The sequence below is a fragment of the Podarcis bocagei genome, assembly GCF_964188305.1.
Source record: "Podarcis bocagei genome assembly, chromosome: 2".
NCBI classification, from domain to species: Eukaryota; Metazoa; Chordata; class Lepidosauria; order Squamata; family Lacertidae; genus Podarcis; species Podarcis bocagei.
In genome coordinates, this window is record NC_138126.1 from 83,143,236 (window position 1) to 83,160,461 (window position 17,226).

At 39.7% G+C, this 17,226-nt stretch overlaps 1 protein-coding gene across 8 annotated transcripts in view; it reads right to left on the reverse strand.

Moving 5' to 3' along the window:
- Window positions 1–17,226, reverse strand: part of KCNIP1 (potassium voltage-gated channel interacting protein 1) — a 613,686-nt gene that overhangs the window by 273,992 nt on the left and 322,468 nt on the right. The window contains exon 1 of one of the 8 annotated variants that reach the window (XM_081178871.1): window positions 8,792–9,283. The exons of the other annotated variants lie outside the window; for them this stretch is intronic. Coding sequence (XP_081034997.1) covers window positions 8,792–8,834 — 43 coding nt within the window. The 5' untranslated portion in view covers window positions 8,835–9,283. Of the gene's footprint in view, window positions 1–8,791; window positions 9,284–17,226 lie in introns of those variants that run through there. 8 annotated transcript variants of the gene reach the window in all.

Here is a 17,226-nt window from a genome sequence, read left to right on the forward strand (position 1 = left end):
TCCATTCATGGTTTAACAAATAAAGAACAATTGTTTGAGATTTCTAAAGCCAACAGGAGAAATGGATGCCTAATTCATTTAAGATTAAGAGCAGCCAGATTTTCAAGATTTCATTGAGGTAGATGAATATCTCTATTTCAGTGCCCAATAATCACTTTGTTAATATTCTTTCATGGCTGTCAAATATCAAATTCAGTTGCCTGCCACTTTGTACTGCAGTCTCTCTGGAAGGCTGACATGCCTTTTCAAATGGGATGATTGCATTCTGCTTTGTAATGAACCTTCCTTCACACAGTGCCTTGGAATGAATATGAAGGTATCGTCATTGCCTCAATAGAAATGGATTGCGTGGTTTCTTCAATCAAAATGGGAGGTTATTCCAAAATATCTGATAAGAACGATTCACCAGGTGCTGGTAATTAGACTATTAGTGAATTTTACACAATAGAATGATTTCTGGCTTCAATACCCCAAAACGACTTTCAGACACAATTTGAAGTTTTCTATTGTGGCATATCTAATGATCTGGTGCAATAAATGTGCCCATGTTAAATTCATTCCTTCAGTGAAGTCTAATTCTGAAATTTTTTCATGCATCCTACTTGTTGCTATGAAGATATTAATCGCGTTTGGGAATCCAGTTTTCTTGCTAAGGAAGTAAGTAATAAAATCTGATGGTTTCACTTGCATCTATTATGGAGTAGTAGCTCAATACATTTATTCACATTATTAACTGGCAGAGAGCTGTCTTCATGATGAGCTAACTGAAACCTCATAAGACAATCAATTTTCCTAGGGTAAAAGTCTGCTTCAAGTTATAAGAATAACCCTTTGACTCACCAAATTACTGCCAGGTTGGGAAACAGGTTCTTGAGAACAAATAAGGCTGGCTAGAGTGAGGCAAGAGCAAGGCAAGGCAAGGGGAAAGAAGGCAGATCAAGGATAATGGATGCAGCTACTTCCAGTTCATTGCTGTGAACATGAAGCTTTTTGCATGAACATGTTGGTGTCTTGCAGCCACTTGAGCCTGCTGTTGAATCAAATGGCATCTAAAGATGACCTGGCCTGAATTTACCAAAATCGGAATCTAAGCAATCTTGAAACACAGTCCATTGTTTGTAGGGTAATCAGAAGATACAGAACAGTTTGAAATTATGGCAAGGCTTTGAATTCTGCTTTGTAGAAGTAAGAGGCAAAGCCTATTTGAATAAGGCTGAAGGCCCCAAAAGACACAAGGGATAGGAAGAGGGAGAAAGAAAACAACCACCTCAAGCAACAAGAGCTGCAACAGAAACTGGATCCGTTTTCTGGGAGGGGATAGACGATGGGGTTATTATTTTGATTTTGTTTTTATTATGTATTTTGTGTTTTTGCTTGTCTTTTTATGGTGCAAACTGCCCTGAGATCTATTTGTATGGTCTTGTGCCGTATTTTAATATTCCTAATGTACACAAACCAGAGATCTTTGTTTATGGGATAGCATTGAAATATCGCAAGGGAAACAGCATGACAGAGGTTGTGACAAGGCCACCCATGCATTTGGCAGGACAAAGTTCACCTTAGGTGACAGACTGTGAAGTACTGGGAAATGGAAAACAATTGTCAATTTATTAATTTATTAATTTATTAATTACTTTGAGTTTTCCATCTCTGACATCAGACAGCCTTGGGGCTTCATTGGAATGAAATATTAGTGAGGCAGGTTGTTGACAAATTGTTGCTCAGACATTAGATCACAGAGATAACATGACATTGATATTTTTATAGTGGTGGAGCTCATGCCTTATAGTGTCATTTGCTTCTTTAGCCCACAAGTTCCTGTTAGCAATTTCACTCCTCCGATGCTGAAGATGAGATTGTTGTAAATCACATGCCTGTCTGAGAAGAGTGTGGGAAACGGAAGACAGTCTTATTTCTTTTGCTGTAATGTACTTTCACTTTTGTTTGTTCCTGTTTCTTCTCTCAGAGCTGGAGAGAACGGACACCATTATGCTTTTGTCTGTACATAGTGTGTAAATAAATAGTAGATTAGATCTATGATGTCTCGCTCTTCTTGCTGTGTTAAGCCAGAAGATTAGTGTGCATATATCATTATGATATATGTCACTAGGAAGCGCACTGGAAGAGAAGGGAGATGCCTTTTCCAGAGCTGCGCATACCGGAGGATGCTCGGAGTCTGGGGGCTTGCAGGCACCCCCAGGGCGTTTTTCCAACAGTTCCTGCATTGGCCAGAGCTTCATAGTGCTGAATTCCCACATAACATCCTACAAACAGATTTCACAAACAGATCCTACAAATATAATATCCTACAAACAGATTTTTTTTTAATATACAGACTGTCCAATTTGAGTGTCTGCTCCAACTGTTCATGGCTCTTCCAAATAAAATGCAAGATACTTGTGATTTCTGTGTTTCAATTATTAATGCAACTTTATTTTGTCAAATGTCCTTGAATTAGTATTTAAATGAATCAGCTATGCACATTTGCATTTATCTAAGAAGCATACATATAACATATTCAGAAGTTCAGTTAAATTTATGCTCTCTGCAGAGAGTGATGTTATTTTCAAAGATTTTTAACAGCATGTGATTATGGAAGATTTGCAATGAATTGGAATAACATATCATTATGGCATGAATAAAGGGGGTCGTATCATTTTGAATATGGTGGAACAACTGCACATAAGAGAAGGGAATCTAGGCTGCAGAAAGAATTATGTCTAAAATTATACAAAGGACATTTAAGAAATAACTTTTCCTCCCCCCTCCTTAAATTTCTAATTGTGAGCCATAACAATGGAAATCAGATTTGGTTTTTTAATTGCAATGGATGTGTGTGGATTGCTGGCATTGATGCCCACTCTATTCCTGTGCCATATGAGCCTCATCAGCACTTGCACATTGGCACAATTATTGATAGCTCAGTTTTTAGGTCATTTTGTGTGCTGATTTTTGCCATCTTCTTTATGATACGACCCTAAATATGTACACAGCTTGCAAAATCACTAGTGAATATTATGTTTATCCACTGTTTGCATAATTTCGTTATACAGTCATCTATCTGACTGCCCCCCGCCACAAGATGTTCAATGTGCAATGCCTATTAGAGGACATTAAGGCATTAAGAACAGGGACTTGTAGCCTTCATAACCCAGCCATTATAATACTACTTTTTAAATGTATTGTTTTGCTACTTCATTGTTTGCCACCCTGAGCTCCTTTGTAGCCCAACTGACATTTTGAAGAAAGAGATGATTTTTTTAAAATAGAGATTGATACCCCCCACCACATTTGTTACATTTATTTTCTCCTACCATGTTTGCCCATTGCAACCCTGACAAAAATAAGTGGAAAATATTTAGCTGTTTTGGCTCTGTGTTAAAAAGAGGACGACTAGTCTATAATCATGCCAGATTTGTTTGGATGTCAAACACCTATGTGTGCTTAGCACCCCTTTATCATTTTATGGTAATTTACTGAAAGAATAAAAATATAAAGTAACCCATTTTCCCTTGCTGACATAACAATCTAATTGCATAAACTCTTTAATAGACCATGACCTCATTCTCACTGCAGCTTGCTAACAAGTAGAAGAAAGATACCATCAAGGAAGATGCTGCTTAATTGCAAACCAAGGTAGAGTTGAACATTATTATTACCAACTATTGTAGATAGGAGATAAAATGAGATCAAGCAAAGAAATGACCAAAACCTCATATCTAACAGGCCAACAGATATTCACCAGATTTCCCTATTACTACATTTTGAATGTCAAATCTACCTAAGAATTAAAAATACTGGTACTTTAAACAATTTCTATTTTATGGAATCTGTTAGCATGTCGTATGACAGATGCAAAATGCTATTCCACATCAGCTATCAAATCCTGCAAAATGGTAAATATTGCTACATGTCATCAAATATTCTGAAATATCAACAGTTGCATGTCAAACACTAAAACAAAACATCACTGGATGAAAAATATTGGTATAAAATATTTGATGAACATTTGACTGAACAATAGCTATAAAAATGCAGTGGAGATTTATGAAGAAAATGACTAGGAGAAAGATAGGAACAGAGGGACCTGCCATATGCTAACTGAGACCATTGATCCATCTAGCTCAGTATTGTCTGTACAGACTGGAAGTTGCTCTCCTGGATTTCAAATATGGCTCTCTTCCATAACATGGCTAATACAGAGTGAGTCTTTTAAAAGAGGCCCCATGGAACATGTGTACTATGTATCCATGGGGCCTCTTTTAAAGGACTCACCCTGTAGATGCAAACCCACTCCTCACTTGCATGTTCACTCACCACCATAAGGTCCCAAAGCAGGTTGCAAAACAAAAACATTAGTTTAGAACAAAATTAATCAACCAGCCATACACAATAATCATCACCTACCATGCAGTCATTTTTAAAGTGGTCATCATAGTTAAGTGTCCATGTGGTTACAAACATGGTGAATGGATGAAAGCAATTATTCAGTATCTACGGCACTTGAGCAGAAATCATGATTCTATGTATTGGAAACTTTGTAATGCAGATATACACGTCCCATTCTGCCTCCACTTTGGACACAAGCCGAGTTATCTGTACATATTAGAGGTACTGAGGGTGTCTCATTACTTGAGATTGCTGTAAAGCTGTAATGGCTGTTAAACTGATTTTACTCAATCTAGCTAGAATGCACTGATTGCTTTTAGAAGTGATATCAAATTTTCCTTAGAGCCAGGAAAAGCCCTGATGTTAAAGTATATCACATACTGTATTATTAAGACCAGGAAAATTAGTCTTATTTAAATAATATGATTGGCTGCTCTATTGGAATATCTTGTTAGCTTATTTGAGATATGATGTATACTCTGTCCACCTTAATATGGTAGACAATCTTTGAACAGCAACCCAAATCCTAACTGTCTCAAAGTGGTGCACTGAAAAGAAATGGTTGACTAAGGATTGACTTGATACTGAGGGAAGGAACACAGAAAAAATGTAAAAAAAAAAAATTTGAAGCTATTTTAAAGATTGCCTCTTCCTGCATATGCCTTTTCATAATGAAATTGGGTATGTATGCTTCCTTTGGCAAGGAGTACATACTGTCCACATTTCAAAGAAATTATGTAAATGCCAATGTATACAGGATTAAACTGACCTCTGCCCTATGTGGTGAACATCATAACTGTAGTCTCTCAGGGAAGAAACTTCCTGGCCATTAGTTCCTCCTGGGCACATAGGGGTAAAAAGGACTTCATTTTCTAGTTGAAAGTTACTCAGGCAACAAAGTGTACCTAAGATCCAGTGTGTCTTGTAATTATTATTATTATTATTATTAATCTGTAGTAGTAGTATGCCACCCATTTGACTGGGTTGGCTCCTGGCTTGTCCTGACCCTGCCTTTTGGTCAGCATTCTGCTTGCTCTTCAGTCCTGAATCCTGGCTTGTTGTCTGGTTTGTCCTGCTACCCAGGTTCCCCTTCAATTCTGGCTCTGTTTCCGGTTTCTGACATTCACCAGATACCCATTTTAAAGCCCACTCTTCATGAAAGTCCCAGCAATGGTTCTAAGCAAATAAATGTAAAAGGCAGCATGCTCCGATCCTCTTGTAAAAATTTAAGTGGGGGAAAGAAATTTAGTAGGTATTTTTTTCTTAAAAGATTGCACCTTTATGCAGAAGCAGAATAAGAAAGAATGGGGCAGCAGGGGTGGGGTGAACTCATCAGGAAGGAAAACAGAGTGGAACCACAGTGATTCTCCAGTCTAAATGCCAGTATAATACAATTCTGTGATTGCTTATTCTAGCACTGCAGAGCAAGGGTTTTGTTTTGTTTTAAATAAGCCACTTAAGGGTTGCAACAAATGATTGGAGAACTTTGCGATACTTAATATGGTTTTCAATGTAATGTTTTATGTGCACAGTCAGGTTTCCAGCAGTAGAGTGGCACAAAGGGCAAAAATAAATAAATTGGCAAGTGGGCCCTGAACAAAGTCAAACTTCCCTTGGCAATCTACCCAAATAATTCATTTTCAAGTTACTTTGTGACTATGGTGAGTTACACTTGTTTTCTGCCTAATTGCCATTCACACATCACGGCAGATTTTAAAATCAAACTCAAGTCTTGGACCGAGTTGAATAGTTACTTGAAGGTAGAGTCAATACTCTTAATTCCCTGAGCGTTGTGTGGGAGGTGATGTCCTCTGCATGCCCCCTGTTAGGTCTCACACATCCATAACTTATGTTCATCAGCAGCAGTACATGAAATTAGGCTGTATTATTTATTTTGCCACAGGACATAGTAAAATGTTTTTTTAAAAAAAAAATATATGCATAGCTTGTTCCTTGGCATTCATAGTTCCTTGATCCTGTACTAATTTTCTTCTCAAGCTAAAGGATTTATTTATTTAAGCTTCTGCTTGAGTTAGTAGAAGCTGTTTATGCAATCTACGATGGAGTATGAGGCTTGGAGGCAGCAAGATGTGAATTTTGAACTTCTCTGTTCTTGTGCATTCATGGTGGATGGACTGGGCAGGCAAAATCTTGAATGCATGAAGAGGTGAAGAAAGTAGGATTGCTACGACTATTCATGCTCCTGACCTGTACACATTCAGTTTCATGTCTGTTGCTAGGACTCTATCCATGTGACTGGGAACTCTGGCAAATAGCTCTACAAATATACAGTTCCATCTACTTCCCCTCTGTGCATACATGAAACTGACTGCATGAAGACCAAAATGTATAATCCTAGTCATGCACATCTTGGTCTCTTATATCTACCCTCATATGAAAGTCCCTTATATTGAGTTAGACCATTGGTGATCCTGCCCTGGAGTGTTTATGCTGCTGCCTGGCAACAGCTCTCTAACATTTCGGACAACACTACCTGGAATTACTGGGGTTTGAACCTGAGTCCTTCCTGCGTGTAAAGTATGTGTTCTACTACTAAGCTGAGACTATGCCCCACTTCCACTGACCGTAAACTCTGAAGACACCTTCAGATATCCAAAGTCTGCTGGAAGACATTTCTATTGTATCCTTATAGTTGTAGTCCCTCCCCACTTTATTTTTCAGATGTTCGTCCCTAAAAGAGGCCCTCTGTAGAGTGGTAAAACAAAAATAAATTAGTTTTTTTAAAAAACTACACATCACTTTCCCCCTCCATAGAGAGTTGCTCAAAGCGGCTTACAAAAAGCAGCTATAAAACTAGTTTATCCAACTACTAAAATGCAAATGAACAGATTAATAGTAGCAGCAAAAGCATAGAGGGGGGATTCCAAATGTAGACCTCGAAGCATAAGGAAAAGAATCTCTTAAACTGTACAATTTCACTATTATTAAATAAATATTATACAAAAAGTGATCCAATGTGGTAAGTTTACACTAAAGCATGACAAAAGGAAGGCTCAAAAAAACCCCCACCCACTTTCAACCAAAGAGCAGAAACTAATGAAAAAATGTTGTCTGCCACCTTCAAACTCAGAACCTTCCTTGAAACTCTTAATTGCCATTTCTGAACATGGGACATCTGTATTTGCTTCTTCCTGGAGTGACATGTCATTTTCATACAATTTTTTTTGGGAAAGGTGGAAATAGGAAAGTGTGAAGTTCTCCTGCCAGCTGAATCCTCCAACTAATTCAAAAGCCTCAGTGCTGCTAGCTGACAGCATTCAAACATCGGGAGTCTGACCTCCCAAAATTGAGATTGGTTTCCAGTTGTTGCACTGTGAATCCAGGATTTCTTTTTTTCTTTTCTTTTTTAAGGTGGCACCTACTCAGAGCTGCTTTCCTTGTGGCATATATACCCTCGAAAACCACAGTCACACATGACAATCTACATGCAGTAAAACCAATACTCGTTTCATTTATTATTAAAATGTTTATATACTGTGTTTCCCTTATAAAGAGTGTGAAACTACATAAATACACAATATAACACTCACAAGAACATAAACATGATAATCCAAGTCAACACTTTCCTGGCAGAATGAAGGAGGTACTTTCTTACATGGCTATGCTCCCTTTCCTATGAAATGATGGAGACATTTTTTAAAAATGACTTAGGGTTTACCTCTTTTTCTCCATCTGCAACTATTTTCAATAATAAGGAGGAGAGCAAGTACCTTCAACACTATGGTTGAAGGCAGGGGTGGGGAATATTTTTTCAGTCTAAGCGACAGATTTCTAGCCATCCAAGCGTCATATGCCCGTGGTAGGTGTTCTGAGAGGGAAAAACAGAAATTTTTCTTAGCATGAATTTCAGTTTAGAGATTGGAGGAGGGACACATGACATTCTTGTTAGGATTGACTCCCCCTACTGGAGACAGGCAGGGTCTTCAACTTGCAACATCCTCTCCAGAGGGGAGAAGTCACCCCATCTCTCCAGACTGAGTAGCAGAGCGGAATAACACCTCAACCCTCAAGCAGGTGCCATCTTAGTCCATTTTGGTGTCAAGAGAGGGCCATCCAGAAAGGACTCTTGGGCCCCTGGGTGTGAGGGGGAGGAGGGAGAGTATCCAGCTTTATCTGGGGAATAGCCCCTCTTTCCCCTATGCATGCATGTGGGCCGTTTGTGCTTGTGTTTACTCTTATGGTGATGAAGTTCGTCTGAGTGCAAACCCCCCCTCCCCTGAGGGAATCATTAATCTCTGAGGAGATAAACCCCTTCATCCAAAAAGCAATTTTGGGAAATTTCCTGAACTAAGGAATGTATCAGAACCAGAGGAGGGGTTTCCTCATACTCTCCCCTGCCTGTTCTGATGAAGAACCTGAAGACTCACCCAAGGCTGCTTACCTGGGATCTCCAAATGTACAGGCCTCCTCCACTTTGCCAACATCTCGAGGAGAGATGCTGCCCTGCTAAGGCAAAGTCATCCTGCATGCAGATGCAGTGAAAGGGCAGGAATGTGACTGAGGACACTGCAGCTGCTGCTCAAGTCTCCCAATTAGCCCTGGGACCCAAAGGCGCAGTTATAATTCAGCCACTCAGAGCAGGGAGAGAGCACAGAGAACGTGAAAGCCACTAGAACAACAGGTGCAGCAATCACATCTCTCGGAGCTGTTGGGGCCTCCTGAAGATATGCTGAGTTGTGGAAACCAAATGGTGTTCCCGCCTTTTTCAGAAAAGGGCGGGAAACGCAAGCTCCTGGCCCTGTCGCCTCTGTGGGCTCCTCCTGTGCCTGCCTGGCCATCAGGTCAGATTTCAGCTGCCCCCTACACTCTTCCCTTCTCCAGACAACAGGGGAGAGAACATGAAGAGAATGAAGGAGAAATGAAGAAGGGAGGGGCAGTCAATAAGAGAACCCAGTGAAAAAACTCACTCAGAAAGATGTTCTAGCAAACAGGATGAAGGAGAGGACTAGACAAAGGGAAAACCCACTGAAAACAAGCACTCAAGCAAGCATTTCTCTCTCACACAGAGAGAGACACAAAGACCAAACCTTCCCCTGCTGGAGGCAGAGGATGTTGCAAGTTGAAAACCCTGCCTGTCTCTAGTAGGGGGAGTCATCCCTATCAGGAATGCCATCCCCCTCCATCTGGTAAAACTGGGCAGAGCAAAGGTTGTACCAAGCTAGAGGCATTGTCATGGTTCAAAGACACATTGCATCCAGGCAAAATACTTGAGATGTGAAGAAGGGTTTGTGAGACATATGGTGTGGGGAGAATTCCAAGGGTCAGATAGAAATAGCTCAGGGGCCACATTTGTCCCATAGGCTTGAGGTTTCCCACTCCTCATTTAAGTGGCCTTTAAGAAAGCAATGTGCAAAACACATTTGGGGAGCCCACCTGACAATTTTGGTTACAATTCACTGAAATTGTTCCCTTCCGTGAATCTGTTACTGTCAAACCTTTCAAACTTCTGATTCAAAACAAAATGTATTCACAGTAGGCTACAGAAAAAGAAATATCAATTTCATCATTGTGCTAATAAAACTAATCTGAGGGGAAATTTCAGCATTGAAGTCTACTGCAATAAAATTATAGATGATGTAGCATAAATCCTTTTCTTTCTTTCTTTTAGTTTAGAGAGATTATACTGCAAAAGTTATATTGAATGAGTGAATGAATTCAACTGATTTCAAAGGTGGAGGCTTACTAGCCATGGCCCAGTAGTGTGATTATAGTGAGAATGAATTTTATTTTGAGAAGTTGAAATGTCCCAAATTTATATGGGAATCCCTCAACTGAAACAGCTAGCTGCTCACCTCAGTTACCCTGTAATGTACAAGATAAAATATTTTGACTGTGCTTGAAGGATAAACAGAGTTATTTTTTAACAAGAATTCAGCAGAAAAGAAAAGCATTATAAACACAGAAGCAAAGCATATATTTGTACACAAATGATCGTACATGCAAGCAAATAGATCCCTTTGAGCTCAGAAATTTCAGACAGGCAGTACTTATACACCTGGCTTCCTCCTTCTCCCTTCCTCCCCATCCCTGAGACACACACCTAGCAGTCTTAACTAGCAAATTCTAAAAACAGAGTCTGTCTTCTTCTGACATCCCTTTCCACTCTGCTGGCATCATCATCAGTCATAGCTGTCATCCCCTTACAGACTCATTATAAATCAAGCAACTGGCAACATACCAACTGCATTCATTTTCTCTCAATGCTGCTATACACTTAATATCACAATCCTATACATGTTTTAAGTGTCGGCATGGTCAGTATACACAGGATGCAGCCTTAGCTCAACATGTTGTTGTGGTCTAACTTGGCACAGACTAACACCTTTCACACCAATGTTTGCAAAAGGAAGAAACAGACTGGTCAATATTCCTTTGTACTGAATATCACCTCTTTATTTTGCAAGTCCGAGACAGCAATTGCACAAGGCCACATTAGCCAAGTAGTCCAAATGATGCTTGCTAGTAGTATTTCTTAATTAAATGAAAGGCAGAATGCAAATTATTTTTAAAATAATTTAATAAAAATAAGTATTACTCTGTGAAAGAGTATACTGCCCACTGAGATGCTCTTCAGCAATATTAGTTTGCCACATTGTGGTTCCTTGGAAACTTATCACACTATGATTATCATTACTGCTGTTAATATACTGCTTTTTGGCGCAAATGCCCCTTAAGCGGTGAACAGCACAATGAAACCCTCAAATGAGGAGTGCCATCTCACCCTCAGGATTGTGGGTGCCTGCCACCATAAGACGGATGTTCAACATCACACACACATGCCTTCATATAGTGCATGTGACATCACACACACTATGGGCAGGCATGTGCTTGTGACAGTGCATAACTGCAATGTGGCGGCTGGTGGCAGCAGAGGTTCCTCTTCCCCCTCCTCTCCGCAGCCAGTGAGCCACCCTTTTCTGTGAGTCCCTTCCCACAGACTCTGCCTCCATGTCCAAGCCCTTCCCCCTGGAAATGGGTGTCACACTCGTTGGGTGCGGAGAGTGGAGCTGAATAGCTTCTCTCTCAGGGGCACACCACACTGACTGGCGGGCTGCCTCTCTCTCGGAGGCAGCACTGCTGCCGCCTGCTGGCTTCACTCATTGACTCTGTGGGTGCCTGGCCCCCACAATTATATTTTTGCGGGTGCCCAAGCACCCATGGCCCCCTGGAGTTGGCTCCTATGCCTCAAATATATAGTAGAGCACAATAAAATGCCGTAAATCAATCAAAACAATATGAAACAGCAAAATCACAACAAAGGAGGACCAGAAGAAAGTCATTGCAAGCTAGAGGACTGAATTAATACTCTTTGGTAAGAATCATAGACAATGTGATATCGAAAGGGTTCCCTAAAGGCAAAACTTCCACTAAATCACAGAGATCCAACACTGTATATATACAAACAAAGACCCTGGATAGCATGGACTTACACATTCACTTCATTTGTGATAGCAGCAGCTTTGAACTCACACTATGTCTTCATACGCACAGTTCCAACTCTTGCTGCAAACAGGGAAACTCTAGAGAAGATGTGGATTCTGAATATGCATTAGAGCTCCAGTGGAGCCAAAGAAGCTCTGAATTAGGGCATGTGAATTTTCAACAGTCAGCCATTCTGGAAACATCAGTGATTATTCAGTATATCACAATAACAGTATACTCTGTTCCCTACTGTTTGTTCCCAATTTCTTATAGTCCATGGTTTTGGTAAGTATATTAAAATGCACCTTAACAAATTAGTAGTCATAATTATTTCAACTGGTAAAAAATAGTCTTACATTTTCAATCCAGGTATAATAGTTTTCATCAAATCCAAATGCTGCCCCTAGTCCTGAAAGTTGTACATTTTCGGTCCCCCTTTAACAAAATTATACCTAACTTGAATTTACAGTGATATTGCTTCTGGTTCCACAGTTTGGTAATATAATGTTGAGCCAGTAAAAGTTAGATAATTTAGCAGTCATTGTCAAAGGTAATGAATCAAGGCTGAACATTTATATTAGGGGTTCCTTGAATTAACCAGTGCCAGCTTCATCTTGTTTTATGACTTTAGAATAATTTTACATTGTGATTGCTAATTAAATATATATAATTTAAGCTGCAATACAATTTTATTGATATCTCAGCACTCATCATCTTTGCAACTGCTAACACTGTACATAATGTCTGTGAATCCAGGAAAAGTAAGGCCTGCTAAAGGGCATTCAGTTCAATGGGATCTGAGTCTTCTTTCAATTATGTTGATTTGGGTGCATCAGTACCATTACCTGTAACCACGGCTCATCTAAGGATCAGATTCATACAGTAGGAAAGAGATTTATCTCACTTTCCCATGAGCCGCCATGAGGAAACCTGGAAACTGATTTTGACTAGGTGGCTCAAACACCAGCATACCAGCAACTGGACATTTACTTCAACACAATACACAAAGGGCAAACTCCTTTCACCCCAGGGGCTGACAGGTTTCCCACAAGTGAGGAACAGCAACAATCCAGGTGGTAACTCAGCATCTTCTTACTTTCCAAGAAATATAACAGGAAGTGTGGAACATGCTTGAGAGTGAAGTCCAGCTTCCAGACTGGGACTTTAAAACCACTGCAGGCTCAGGGGTTTGAGTGGGGTTTCTTTTGCCATTTGGCAAAGAGACAGTTCTACTTTAGTCTCATCTCTCCCCTCCCCCCCCCCAGTAGTTTGTCCAACCCAACACATGTTTACTTGGAAGACTGACTGAATGCAATGTTAAGAAACACTATCTAAAAATGGATGCTCAGGGACTCCAAATTATAATAGGTTGCCTCTGCACTAGTATATTATCCTTTCATTTTGCTAGCAAGTGAGAACCCAAAGTTGCACAACCAGATGAAATTTTAATTTTCCATTTCTGCAAAGTAAGAAATCGAAACAACAGGAATGTAAACCAAGCCTATTGGTCTTAGAGAAAAGGGCTTAAAAGCATATCCATCTTTGGGGGAGGAGGGGAAAAATATGTAACTCTTACTTATTTCTTCCCTAAAATAGAAAAGCCTCGGAGGCAGAGTATGTGGTTTGCATGCAAAATGTCCCCAGTCAATCCCTGGCATTTCCAGATAGGTGGTGTTGAGGAAGATTTCTGCCTGAAACCACTGGTGGAGGAAAGGGGGGAGTGGGGGTGATGGGCTACCCTGGGCAGTGGAGTGGCAGGGTCCCTGCTGGCTGAAGGGAGGAGGAAAGCGGGGAGGAGCTGAGATGCTGAGCCACTCACTGGTGGTGCCATGAGGAGGGCTCTGGTTGTAGTTCTATTGTTTGGTTAAAGGGCCAGAGGTGGGGAAGGGGGTGTCATGTTGGCTGGCAGGAAAGGAGGCGGGGAGGGAGAGTGAGGAGGTGGAAAGGCTCTCCCGAAGGAACTCGTGCATGAGCAGCCAGTGACCTTTTGTGCTTCGGGGTCTGCTAATCAGTTCATTACTTACCTAGACTCAGGAAAGTTTAAGATGGCAGCCCTTATCTGACCACACCATTCATAGGCACCAACTACCTATGGCTGAGGGGATATCAAGAAGAGAAGGATAGTCGAAGGGGAGAAGAGAACCATGGCAAGCCAGCAGGGCTCCCGGATGAGGAACAGCGAGAGAGGCGGCAAACTCAGTGACCACCCGGGTGGCAAAAACCCTAGCTATGCCACTGCCCGAAACCCTGGAAAAACATCACTAGTCAGATGGAAAAACTAGTCTAGATGGAAAAAGAGTCTGACAAGGAATAAAGCAGCTTCCTTTTCTCTCTTCCTAATAATGAGCCTCTATACTAAATTTCATTGAAAGTACCCATCTCACCAATGGAATCCAATGTGTTTGCAGTATTTTGTGTGTGAAAATTATGAAGTTCAATAAGAATAAAATGCTCTTTGAAAATTTACAATGAAGCTGGGGTATATGGTAGAAGAGATGTTAACCAGAGTAGATTTTCATTGATTAGAACAGACAGTGATATATCACTCTCTGCCACAAGACAATTTCATGGCCATGTTCTAAATCAACAAAATGTTATTTATTTAAGCAACTGAACTTTACAAATAAGGGCAAGAAATTCACAACTGAAAGGATCTGGGGAGCAACAGAAACAGTTTTCAGACTGATTTTTTTTTAAAAAAATAACAAAATAGATTCAGACAAAAGAAAATTATCAAGTTAATATTTCAAATTAAAGAAAGCAACCAATCATTCCAAATAACTCATTGAACAATTGAAGATACTGTTGCCTCGTGCTGTCCAGTCTATAAGGCAAGATCAAACCACAGCAAAGCATGCTACGTTCCTACTATGTTCCTACAAAGGATCAAATCTATCACTTTTTGCACTTCCTAGGAAGAGTTCCATACTATAACAATTAGCATGGGTTATTTTATTGATTTAGAACATCTAAACTGAGTACAAGGGCACACTGTTCAAGATTATTTTTCAAGTTCTCTCTGTCTAAAGGACCTGAACAAGATCAGTCATAGGCCAACTGGAAGTGTGATAGGATTTTCCTTTCCATGCAGCTTTATCTTCACTCTGTTTTTCCTATCACTACTAGTATCCACCAGCAAATCAGATATTACTCTGCAAGTATGTTCAACCTATCCTCCATTGCATGGAGAGCCATTAGTTGTCATCTGACCTTTTTGCCTGCCCAGTGTACCTGTACTGTCCCCACTGCCTTTACTGGGATGGAACATCAAGTATATCCTGTGAACATAAAAGCTAATGCACATGGCCAAAAGTGTGCAGTCCATTACCAGATTTTTTTTTCCTGGGGGGTTGATCATGTGATTATTTTTGCTTACATACATCCTGGAGTTTACACAAAAAGGCCACACATAGTGCATAGATAAACTATGGAATCTATGGATTAGATAAATTAATGGAAGTAAAGGCTATCACTTAGAGCAGGCATCCCCAGATTCAACCCTCCAGATGTTTTGGGGCTACAACTCCCATCATCCCTAGCTAACAGAACCAGTGGTCAGGGATGATGGGAATTGTAGTCCCAAAGCATCTGGAGGACCGAGTTTGTGGATGCCTGACTTAGAGGAAATGTAAGTAGTGACCTTCAGAGAATATTTAAGACTTTTTGGGACTACATCACAATGCTATTTTGCATTATCTGTTAGTCTCCCTGTGCCTCACTTTGCCATTAAGAGAATGATCTCCAAGTATGCAATTGAATATCTTCAGCACTACTATGGTAGTCTTTCAGATTGCAATTGATTTCCAGTGCTTTATTCTGCAGAAAAGGGAACAAGGGCTATGTCACCTGTTGGGTTGCTACTTTATTTGGCAAATCATATAGTGTGCTGTGCCTTGGATTTTCCAGTTGTAAAATATATGTAAGCACTGCTTAAGCTGAATTATATGTGGATATAAACATGGTGATGCTCTTTAGAACAGCCATTGAAAATAATGAATGAATGTTAAACACATGCCACAATGGTGTTCTATGGCTCTATTTTCACTTTTAACAAAGGTGGCTGTAGATATATCCAAAATGGTGTTGCTTATACCCAATTTAATATCTGAATTTGGTACTCTAAAATGAGGCAATACATGGTGGTTGAACTCAACTTGGTAAACAAATAACAAAAAAAATCCTAACCACTGAATTTCCATCTTGCCCTACAATTGTTGAATTATGAGGTATGGGGGGGGTAGAGAAAACAAAAATATATCTTGCATTCTTTGTCCTCCAGTCAGTGGCCATTTCAGTAGTGCGAGAATATTTCCTGATTCAAAATGCCTACTAGTTTCCAGGGAAGGCAAAGAAAAGATGTTTATTATGATCTTCACTTTTAATTGTACTTATTTCTCAGAGTTATATTATAATGAATCTTTCTTTCTTTTTAATTCCAATGCTCATTAGTTTTCCACTTTTCATCGCTCTAGAAGAAATTATAATTACAATGGAATACCCAAGGCTATAAAATAACCAAATTAGCATGAGTACTGTTTGGTAGCAGTAACAGTGATACAAACTCCCATGCTCCCTTCAGTAGTACACTCCAGAGTGGAAAATACAGCATTTTGTAATGTGAGGTCCATTTGTACAACATACATTTCCCAAGTCAAGCTCATTTGATAAAATTACATAATGATGATTTTACTAAGTCCAAAAGAAACAGGTTGAACAAAATTTTAGAATTCTCTGTCTTCTGACAAGAAAGAAAGATCCATGGCAAGACCACCCCATCCCAAGATTCAGATTACTACTAGAACAGTGTAACTCTGAAAATGAATTACAGTCATACCTGTAGTCTGGAAATGTTGCTAACAGGGTTTTGTTTTTTGTTTTTTTAAAAAAAGCAGTAAAGACTGAATGCAAATCTGATACTTATGTGATTTGTTTTGCCTGTTGTTCAATTATAGCTGAGTTCCTATTAATGTTACCCTTCCACTTCATTTGAAAGGCTTTTTGCATTGTAATGAGATGCTAAAATATCCCAAGGCTGAATGGAAGGTGGAAGATTGTTATCACCCTCATTGTACTGCTCCCAATGTTGACAATTCAAATGCTGTTCATGGAACAACCAGATCTCCCATTTGCACTCTGGCAGGTGGAGAAAATTTAAATAAGTTTAAATTACAATAACGAATCTGAATTATAGCAGGGGTGAGCAATATTAATTGAGGCAATGCACTGACAAACAGTACCTATCTCTCAAAAATCAGAGGAAACAAAAGAGCTTGAAAACTGTAAAAAAAAATCAGTGCTGCCAAAATAAAACATATAAATAAGCATATCTTTTTTTAAAAAAGCTTGTGCCTTTCACACAAAAAATTTCAGCAAAATAGTACTATTGTGACCATC